The sequence below is a fragment of the Neolamprologus brichardi genome, chromosome 12, assembly GCF_056152115.1.
Source record: "Neolamprologus brichardi isolate AB-2024 chromosome 12, ASM5615211v1, whole genome shotgun sequence".
Classification (NCBI taxonomy): Eukaryota; Metazoa; Chordata; class Actinopteri; order Cichliformes; family Cichlidae; genus Neolamprologus; species Neolamprologus brichardi.
In genome coordinates this window covers 3,834,350-3,845,285 of record NC_142115.1, presented here as the reverse complement: position 1 = coordinate 3,845,285, position 10,936 = coordinate 3,834,350, and the positions used below count along the sequence as shown (strand labels likewise).

General features: G+C 43.4%; 1 protein-coding gene across 1 annotated transcript; it reads right to left on the bottom strand.

The window, feature by feature from the left end:
• Window positions 1–591: 591 nt before the first annotated feature.
• idua (alpha-L-iduronidase) lies at window positions 592–10,898 on the bottom strand. Its single transcript, XM_087848651.1, has 14 exons — window positions 10,523–10,898; window positions 9,227–9,367; window positions 8,979–9,061; window positions 7,498–7,605; window positions 7,093–7,188; window positions 5,530–5,732; window positions 5,163–5,342; window positions 3,525–3,741; window positions 3,214–3,423; window positions 2,989–3,110; window positions 1,551–1,676; window positions 1,179–1,255; window positions 953–1,053; window positions 592–860 (listed from the first exon to the last, which is right to left on the bottom strand). Exons 1-14 carry the CDS (start codon window positions 10,660–10,662, stop codon window positions 760–762), a joined length of 1,905 nt encoding a protein of 634 aa, XP_087704777.1. The 5' UTR covers window positions 10,663–10,898; the 3' UTR covers window positions 592–759.
• Between the last annotated feature and the right edge of the window lie 38 nt (window positions 10,899–10,936).

Here is a 10,936-nt window from a genome sequence, read left to right as displayed (position 1 = left end):
CAAAAATTTACATTATATAAAACAATAAGAAAACATAACATACAAGGTCTTAAATAATCAGGCCCCATCTTATCTTAATGACCTTGTAGTACCATATCACCCTATTAGAGCACTTCGCTCTCGCTCTGCAGGCCTACTTGTTGTTCCTAGAGTATTTAAAAGTAGAATGGGAGGGAGAGCCTTCAGTTTTCAGGCCCCTCTTCTGTGGAACCAGCTTCCAGTTTGGATTCAGGAGACAGACACTATCTCTACTTTTAAGATTAGGCTTAAAACTTTCCTTTTTGCTAAAGCATATAGTTAGGGCTGGACCAGGTGACCCTGAATCCTCCCTTAGTTATGCTGCAATAGATGTAGGCTGCCGGGGATTCCCATGATGCATTGAGTTTTTCCTTTCCAGTCACCTTTCTCACTCACTATGTATTAACAGACCTCTCTGTATTGAATCGTATCTGTTATTAATCTCTGTCTCTCTTCCACAGCATGTCTTTTATCCTGTCTTCCTTCTCTCACCCCAACCGGTCGCAGCAGATGGCCCCGCCCCTCCCTGAGCCTGGTTCTGCCGGAGGTTTCTTCCTGTTAAAAGGGAGTTTTTCCTTCCCACTGTCGCCAAAGTGCTGCTCATAGGGGGTCATATGATTGTTGGGTTTTTCTCTGTATCTATGAAGCGCCTTGAGGCGACTTTTGTTGTGATTTGGCGCTATATAAATAAAATTGAATTGAATTGAATTGAACATAATAGGCAGCAGACTAGATCTCGGACTAATGCTCCTCTGAATATCTCTCTGGCAGCGAGTACTCGCCGGGCCTTCCCCAGTAGTCCACAGCTCGAACTCTGTACAGACCACTGACCTCCTGGTCCACTACAGAACACAACAGAGAGCATGATATTATTTCTCTGTACAGTCAGACTCTAAAGATCTCAGGTTTAGAAGAATTTAGTGTGAATTCTTACCTGGTGAATAAACATAAGAAGTAAAAATAGTGTTCTGGGTGCTGATTTTGCTGAAAGCCTTGCCGCCTGCGGATAATTCCACTTCATATGTTTTGATGCATCTGCAAAGCATAACATAATAAAAGTGGTATTAGCCTTACTAATGTTGTCCAACCTTTAAAGGATAAAGATGCATATAATACATTTTAAAGAGTGAAATGAAATGTTTTGGATGAGAAACACCTACTTTGAATTGACACAGTGGTCAGACCAGATAATAAGGACTTGACCTTTAGTGATCCTAATGAAGCGTAACCCGTTGACCTGAAGAAGGTCAAATATAACGCAGTGTAAAAATATAAATCTGTGATTCATTTTATAGACAACAGATCATTTAAAAACATACATTTATTACCAATTTAGCAAACAGACCTACTCATAAAAACTCGCCTTGGCTCTACAGACTTCTTTCTAGCTTAAAATTAAAAATATAATTAATTAAAATATTTTAAAGCAGCTTCAACTTTCTTATTTTCTAATATTGTCTTTCTGACTCATTTATGACACGAGTGTAATATGAGATTTTATCTATACACCATTGTGTTGTGTTGGTACTAACCTGGTCTGGCGCAGCTTTCGGCCGGGCACAGACGTGGATGAGGAGGACGGAGGGCACCGGCAATTTGGCTTTCAGCATCAGACTGTCTCCTGCAGGAACGTCCAAGGGTCCGTCAGTGTGGGGGCCCTGAGACAGTGACACATCAGGTCAAAGCGTGTCTCGGTGCACTCGAGAGGAAAAGGTCAAAGTAATCTGTCAAATCAGTTCAAGTCTTAAAGACTCACAAAAAAATAATGCCACAGCCGTCAACTAGATAACAAAAAATGATGAGAGTTCATACTGGGAGGAAATCCATGCTCTCACAATGTGGTGTGCAGAAAACTTCATCAAAAAAATAAATAAAGGCAGAGAAGCCTGTTTAACTCAGTGGAGCAGATTTAGAAATGAGGGAATCAACAGCACGGCATAAAGTGAGCCACAGCCTTCAAGGCTCTTTCATGCCTGTCACGTGTGCTCACTGACAACCTGCTCTCTTCTGTAAAGGGAAAAGGGCACCAGTAGCTATTCTGCTGATCTCTCGGGAACGCCAATCAAGCCGCACGGTGCTGGGCTGTGACCATAGATGCCGCTAAAGAATATCAGGACCACATGCAATCCTGATGAAGTCCGATTTTGGCCGTATGCTCAGAAATGGACATTAACAACTCGCTCAAGGTCATTTTTTTAACTGACATGTGGTGATGATCAAGTCTTCCCCTAATTTTCTCTGAGTAGTGCATCAAATAGAAGGGGTGGGGGAAAAAATCGATACTGTGTAGTATGGTGATATTTTGTTTGCTAATAATGTATGGATACAGGGACAGCAGAAATCGATATTTTGTTACAAAAAAGGTTTTTGTGCTCTGACTTCAGAGCATGTTGATCCTTTTTCTGAGCAAGAATCCTGACATTCCTTCACTGTCCAAATGTGTTTAACTTTTTTTATGGCAGCAATAAACATGACAGTTTACTTATTTTAATTTAAGACATGTTTTATTTTAATTAAGTTTAAAACTTTTATTTAATGTAAAATTATATTTTGTTTTAATTTACTTTCAAGTTCTTCAGTTGCTGAAGGGGCTGCATAGTTTTCATAAACTGCATAGTTCAGAATAGCTATAATTGTACCAGATGGTTGATTCAGTTAAGTTGGACTAGACTGTAATACAAACCGTTCAGTTTGTCAACAATCAAACTGAAATGAGAGAAAGACTGAGTGTGAGACTTTGATATTAGATAAAATGAATATTGATAAAGTTTACCTTTATGTACAGAATCTGAATATCGCAAAATATTTTTAAAAATTGCAATAATATCGTATCGTGGGATGTATGGTGATTGCCACCTCTATCAAATAGGATAGATAACTTTTAGCTTTGTTTTGCTGTACACTACTTGAAAAACATACAATTATAATTGCAGAAAACTAGAATCTATACTGTCCAGCTGTCCTGTTTACCTCCACACTCCTGAGGCGTCTGAACTGCTCTGCTGTGGGGTAGTCAGGGCTCCCCATGTTCTGCCACAGCTGGTAAGGGCTGGTTACATTATTGTCCAAGTAATATGTGACATACATTAGACCTGGATAACAAACAGATAGCAAAGACGAGTAAAATTAACCAAACAGTCTTACAGAAATCATCACAGATAAACAGAAACACTCCAAATCCCTTGACAGTGTTACCGTTTTGTGCAGGCAGTCCTTTCAGTGAGACGGTGACATCATCGGTGACGGTAGAGGTGCTGTTGTCCTCACTGTTGTACACCAACACTGCTGCCTGCCAGCTGTCTGAGCCACCGGGCATTACGGGTTCGTGGCTACTGGCGAGAACTCCCAGTGTGCCGTTGTGGCCTCCTGATGAGTTCACAACCTGAGCCAGAAGCTGGGTCTCTCCTACAATTTGAATCACAGGGACACATACGAATTAAATCATGTTTAAATGATTCATCTCCTTTTCCCCCGAGGGAACATGTGTTCTAGGGTAAAGATGTCACCTAGCAAAGCCAGCAGGGCCATGACTGTGAGGACGGGCTTCCTGATGAGTTGAACATGAGGCGGCTGAGTGTTGTTGACCTGGAAGCGGGCGGTCAATGTGCGCTGGGTGAAGGGGTGTGGGTGGTAGCTGAGGAAGGCATTGTCGTTGCTCAGCAGGGTGTAGTTGATGGTGCTGTTTGGGTTTGCCATCAACATATCCTGGTGCTGGTTTATAACCTTTTGAAGGTGGACAGCAGAGCATTTAGACTGGTCTGATGAATACATTTTATGAAGTTGTTGGGGTCATTTCTATGGGAAGAAGATCATACACGAAATATGGAGGCATTTGCTAATCTCTCCATTACCGATTAAAGTTTGATGTCCGGCAATTTAGAGCTGCCGTGCTCACATCAGCTATTTGGTACGGTCCTTTTCAGGTCTAAATGAAAGATACTGTTCTAGACGGGACACTTCTAACTAGGAATGGGTATCGTTTAGGTTTTATCCAATACCGGTGCCAAACCGGTACTTTTGAAACGGTGCCGGTGCTTAAACGGTGCTCAAACCGGTGCTTAAAGAATGGAGAACACAAAATTGGTCCAAAAACCTCTCATGTTTAGCTGTTTTTTCGTAAAAAGATAACAATGTTAGCCTTTTCTGCAGCTATGGGGCATATATGGTATCACTCTTGGCTGGAAGCAGCTTAATCAATGGAAAAAACACAAACTTTGTCCAAAAACCTCTCATGTTTAACTGTTTTCCACTTTTTCTTTGGTCATTTTAGCCTTTTTAGCCAGGGTGAAGGGAGTATCTGCCATCAAACAAGAAGACAGCCGCATGTAGCTACGATGGTGTTTGCTAGTTCACCTTACATGCATTAATGTAATAACGTGGTTAGCCTACTCAACGTAAATTACACACGAACAACATTAAGCTACTCACACAGAGAAGAACGGCTGCTGCTGCATCATCATCATCATCATTTCTGCTACACTGGCAGGGCTAGGGGCCAGGACTCTCCTCTTCGGGTTTTTGGGGGATGTTGCTAACTCCGGGTCCGATAACAGACACCACACCCGCAGTAGATGTGCTCGGTGTGAGGTCTCGCAGCAAGCTATCAAATACGGTGCATTTCTCGGCTTTTAAAAAATAACGCTATGCGTCGCCAGGTGTTTCATCAGATTTGAGGTGTTACCTCCTTTGACAGTATCACAGTATCAGCTTAAAGCACTTGTTGCAGGCTGCTGAGTTTGCATCTTTTGCTGTGAAGTACAGCCAGACTTTTGACCGCTTCGCCTTGGGCATTTTTAATCTGTAGCTCTGCTCTAAAAGAACGTACGTACCTGGACCCGCCTACTATCCTCGGAAACGTAAAATGATTGGCTAGAATCTAAAGTGTATCATTCCATACCAGTTGGTGGCAGTAATGCACCTTTCAGTTGTTTGCCAACCGCCAATACAAATGTAAGGAAGAAGAAAGTGTATCACAGCTCAGGAAAAAAAAAGCACCGAAATGTGCGCTGCTTTTCGGTCTGGTTACTACCGTTTATGTCAGAACCGGTGCCATGATACCGGTACCCATCCCTACTTCTAACAAACATAAATTCCCACGTGAAATCATTTTTTTCATGCTGTTCATTTAAATGCCTTCGCCTCACCTTTACCACCATTGCAGCATAGGTCACATCAGCCCTCCACTCCTGAGGCCTGGACCACCCTACCAGAGGATCGGCCTCGTCATTGTAAACAGGCAGGCTGCGAAACGTAGGGAAACGCTCTTGGATCTCTCCTACAGTCTTGATCTCCTGCTGGAGGATGGGGAGGGAGTAGCCTCCTCCCTGTAAGATCGAAAACAGGAAGTCAGCCTGGAATTAAGCAAGTTTGTGTAGTAATAACTATAGTTTTTCCTAAAACAGCTGAGTCTATGAACATAATGATAATTAGATTTTTCTGGCAACTATAAGCACAAATCTAGAGCATAATCAAGACTGCTTTCATTTTCTATTTGCTAAGAAAAGAAAAGACCTTTTTGTGCAGCGCTATATAGTCCAGTCTGACCCCCGTCTCTCCAGTGAAGTAGTTGGTGCCGCTGTAGCAGTGCTGCAGCATGGCCCAGCAGTACGGGGAGTGTGGATGGGGGTGACAAGAGTCTCCTGGACCTCCAAACCTCAGGAGTGTACTGGCAGCGCGCAGACCCTCAGAACAGGCGTCATAGTAGTTTAGAAACCCTTGAGAAAAAAATGATAATCCACAGCACAGCACTGTCTCACTGTCTGGCGAGAACATTTGAATTTCACAAATTTATAAAAGAAGCTCCAGAAGAATTGGTTTAGTGCTTTTAGGCAAAAGCAGCTCTTGGACCATAACTGCATAACTTAATATAATGTGTGTGCCCGTTTACATTCACATTAAATAATGCTATTATAAACACAAGCTCCAGATCTATAAGAGAAAATAACATTTAGGGGGGTGGGGAGTCCTAGCTGTTCCCAGGACTGCGCTCTTCTGGACAGAGATCTCCGCTGTTGTTCCCGGGATCTGCTGGAGCCACTCGCCTAGCTTGGGAGTCACCGCACCTAGTGCTCCGATTACCACGGGGACCACCGTTACCTTCACCCTCCACATCCTCTCGAGCTCTTCTCTGAGCCCTTGGTATTTCTCCAGCTTCTCGTGTTCCTTCTTCCTGATGTTGCTGTCATTCAGGACCGCTACATCGATCACTACGGCCGTCTTCTTCTGTTTGTCTACTACCACTATGTCCGGTTGGTTAGTCACCACCATTTTGTCCGTCTGTATCTGGAAGTCCCACAGGATCTTAGCTCGGTCATTCTCCACCACCCTTGGGGGCGTCTCCCATTTTGACCTCGGCACTTCCAGGTTATACTCGGCACAGATGTTCCTGTACACTATGCCGGCCACTTGGTTATGGCGTTCCACGTATGCCTTGCCTGCTAGCATCTTGCACCCTGCTGTTATGTGCTGGATTGTCTCTGGGGCATCTTTACACAGCCTGCACCTGGGGTCTTGCCTGGTGTGATAGACCCCAGCCTCTATGGATCTTGTACTCAGAGCTTGTTCTTGTGCTGCCATGATTAGTGCCTCTGTGCTGTCTTTCAGTCCAGCTTTGTCCAGCCACTGGTAGGATTTCTGGATATCAGCCACCTCCTCTATCTGCCGGTGGTACATACCGTGCAGGGGCCTGTCCTTCCATGATGGTTCCTCGTCTCCCTCCTCTTTCTTGGGTTTCTGCTGCCTGAGGTATTCACTGAGCACGCTGTCAGTTGGGGCCATCTTCCCAATGTACTCTTGGATGTTCGTTGTCTCATCCTGGACTGTGGTGCTGACACTCACCAGTCCCCGGCCCCCTTCCTTCCGCTTAGCGTACAGCCTCAGGGTGCTGGACTTGGTGAAACCCTCCATGCACAGTAAGGAGCTTTGTTGTCTTTATGTCAGTGGCTTCTATCTCCTCCTTTATCCAACTCATTATACCAGCATATATATATATATATACATATACACACATACATACATATATATACACACATATATACACACATACAAGCCATGCACAATGTCTCACAGGTTTACCTTGAATAGAGACAGTAACATTATCAAAGTCATGGTTGTTGGGCTCATTCCATGTTTCAAAGTTCCATTGAGCAACACTTCCCAGGCCATATTTGTCTGAAATTTACAACAAGCAACGACAGTCATCACAAAACGCATGAGCAGGGTGACACAGTGCAGATTAAGCCATTTAGTTTCAGCTAAATCACATGTTTACATGCCCGCCACAGTACATTTTCTGATTGATTTCTGAATACTTCAATTGGGACCATTTTAGTCAAAAAATGACTGTTATTTATTATTCAGTAATTTATTATGGCTCTCCTATTGGACTTCACTGTTGTGCTTTTTAATATTCTTATTGATTATGCAAAAAGTACGAAACAAAAAACTAAACTCTAACGATGACTGCTTCAACTCACTCACCAATGTACCTCTTGGCTATGAGATAAACCAGATTTCTCCACTCGACCATTTGTGATTTATCCTCAAAATCAGTGAAGTAATTAGAGACACTTCCCATCAGTTCAAATCCTGCAACAGAGAACAGGAAAATCCAATTACGTTTTCTGGTTCACAAATTTCTGATGTTTAGCTAACAAATTAACTAAATGGTAAACAGACTTACATAGCACTTTTCTACTCTCCTGGAGCAGCCAAAGCACTTTATACAACATGCCACATTCACCCATTCATACAAGCACTTTCTTCGGTGCTTCCTAACCTCCTAGAACCTGGTGTCCACATATGTGGACATCACATTTTGGGTTGTCTAGACCAAAATACACAATTTTGCAATACAAGGCCTGATAACCACGTACGAGGACATCATACTTTCTATCAAAATTTAAAACAAATGTCCTCATATGTGGATCTAATTTTTCTCAGAAACAAAAATCAGGTAAAAAAAAAAATCATCAGGTAATTCTTTCAGGTCCCAATCAGCCCAAATAGCAAACAGAAGTTAAAAATGCATGCCATGAAAGAGTTTGGGTCTTAGGAGGTTAAGCTAACATTCACATAAATTCATACTCCAATGAATGCATTGGAGAGCACCTTGGGGTTAGTATCTTGCCCAAGGATATTTAGCCTGCAGACACGGGCAGCCAGGGATCAAACCACTAACCTTCCAATCAGTAGATGACCTGCTCTATCTCCTGAGCTACAGCCACCCTAAGCAGGCTAGGCTAGGCTTTAGATTTTGTTGCAAGAGAATGCTTTTCTCAACAAGCTGTCATCTGACTGGGTCGCTGTAGCTCAGGTGGTAGAGCAGGTCATCTACTGATCGGAAGGTTGGTGGTTCGATTCCTGGCTTCCCCTAGTCTGCATGCCAAATATCCTTGGGCAAGATATTAACCCCAAATTGCTCTCTGATGCATCCATCGGAGTGTGCTTGTGCGAATGGGTGAATGCACACCCAAGGTGTGTGCACAAGTTGTGTAAAGCGCTTTGAGTGCTCAGAAGAGTAGAAAAGCGCTATATAAGAACCAGTCCATTTACCATGACCTACTGAGGTATTACTCGAGTAATGGACTGCATATAGCGCTTTTCGAGATCCTCAAAGCACTTTACACTATTCATTCACTCTCACATTCACACACAGCTGCCCTGGGGCAGACTGACAGAAGAGAGGCTGCCACATTGCGCCATCACCAGTAGGTGAAGTGTCTTGCCCAAGGACACAGAGAGACAGAGACAGAGCTGGGGATCGAACCGGCGACCTTCTGGTTACAAGATGAGCTTCCCAACCCCCTGAACCATGGTCGCCCGCGCAGGGTTTTGTGGTAGTCGTGACCACAGAAATTATGTTTTACTCGTCCATGACCTCATAACAAACAATAAAAAGGTATGAAAACAGATGATAAATGTACATCAGGAACAAATATAACAGGACTGTAGTACAGCACCTGGTTGAAGGCCATTCATCCACAATAGCTCTATCAGCTGGTCCAGTCTAGTGAAGTTATATTGAGGTTTTCCTCCAATATCTCTAAAATTAAAAAAAGTTAGACGAGACCACTCTTAGTACCACTGTAAGTTATAACCTACAAAAACAACATTCAAAAAGCTCGTCTTCGATCGCGAGCGTATTATAGCAAACATGACCCACCACATGTCATGCTACTTGCTACCTACTCGCTTGTACTTCACTTACTGTGCAGTCACCAGCTCCAGCATCCAGTGTATCCTGACCTGCTGGATCCCTCCATGAGGAACAGAGCCCACATAGGCCAAATTCAGCTGCTGGTCAATGCTCAGGTCATACTCGTGGGCCTGCGTGTGAGGGAGCGGGGGGCTGGACACAAAACACAGACAAACATTTAGCTTTGTGCTATATCTACACACACTCACTGGGCATTTTATTAGGTACACCAGATTGGACCCCCTTTTTCCCTGAACTCACTTAGTTCTTCATGACACAGATTCAACAATGTACTGGAAACCATCTTCAGAGACTTTGGTCTGTAGTGACATGACCATAACATAGCTGCTGCAGATTTGTCAGTGGGCTGGTGAATATGGAGGCTATTTGAGTACAGTGGATTTTCAAGACACCGGTTTAGGATGATTTGAGCTTTGTGGCACTGTGTGTGACGCTGGTGCTGACAGATGTGATCAAAAAAGGATGAACATTGCCAGCAACAATACTCAGGTAGGCTGTGTCGTTCAAATGATTCTTAACTTTTAGTAAGGGACCCGAAGCGTGCCAAGAAAATATCTCCCACACCATGACACCACCAGCAGCAGGCAGGGCCCTCATGTGGTTCATGCCAAACCCTGAATGAGTGGCAGATACTGAGACTCATCAGAGCATGCATCATTAATGTGTTCTTAGTTGTCAGAAATTTGGTCTGCTGCTGTAGCCCATCCACTTCCAGGTTTGATGTCTTGTGTGCTCAGAGATGCTCTTCTGCATACCTTGGCAGTGAGTTACTCTATAGCAGGGGTGTCAAACTGAAATACACAGTGGGCCAAAATTCAAAACTGGAACAAAGTCGTGGGCTAACATTAATATTTATTGAAAAAAAAAAATCTTCCTCCAGATATAAGAATGAATCTCTTCTTATGGACTCAAACACATTTTTCTGAAAAACTGAATATGGAACAAGCAAAGCTTAATACTAAACAATATATATATTAGCTGTATAATACCAGTAGGCCAGCTCTAATAGCAATTTGGTATGGCTTCGCGGGCCAAATGTAATTAGGCTGCGGGCCAAATTTGGCCCGCGGGCCAGAGTTCTACCTTTCTCCCTTTACGCTCAGAGAAAGTCCTACGTGTTTCTAGTAAGTGCATCGTTTTTTAAACACTTCCTCTTCCTCTGAAGTATTCTGCTACAGTGAATATAAAAATAAACCCACAGTCAGTGTCCCGTTTCAGTGAATCTCTGCTTTCTGGCTGACACTTACTGCTCGGCGCTCACACGGGAAAAGTTAAAACTGGACCTACCAGAAACCAGTGCTTCTCCAGAAGTGTTTAAGATCTCCTGTCGGCCTTTGCACGTCAGCTGTGATAACATAGGAAGCGCTTGAAGTTTCGGAAACGCAAAGGAGCAAAGCTAGAAATGTAAACGTTTTCCACACCATCATGTTTGCGACCCGCTAGCTTAAACGGCTACAATAAAAAAAACAAAAACAAACACGGTGTGTTATAAAGAGAGTGGGGAAGTGTGACTTAAACGTCGTCGGTGAGTAAATACGAGAGAAAGCTCTGCCATAGCTCAACTAAACACACTTAAGACACCAACAAGTGTTTCTAACAAACTAGCAAAGTGCGACTACAGTCACGTGAACACAACAACGTAGATTACGTGCGACAGTGTTGTAGTCTTTTAGGGAAGTGAGCGGTGCATCAGTTGCATGG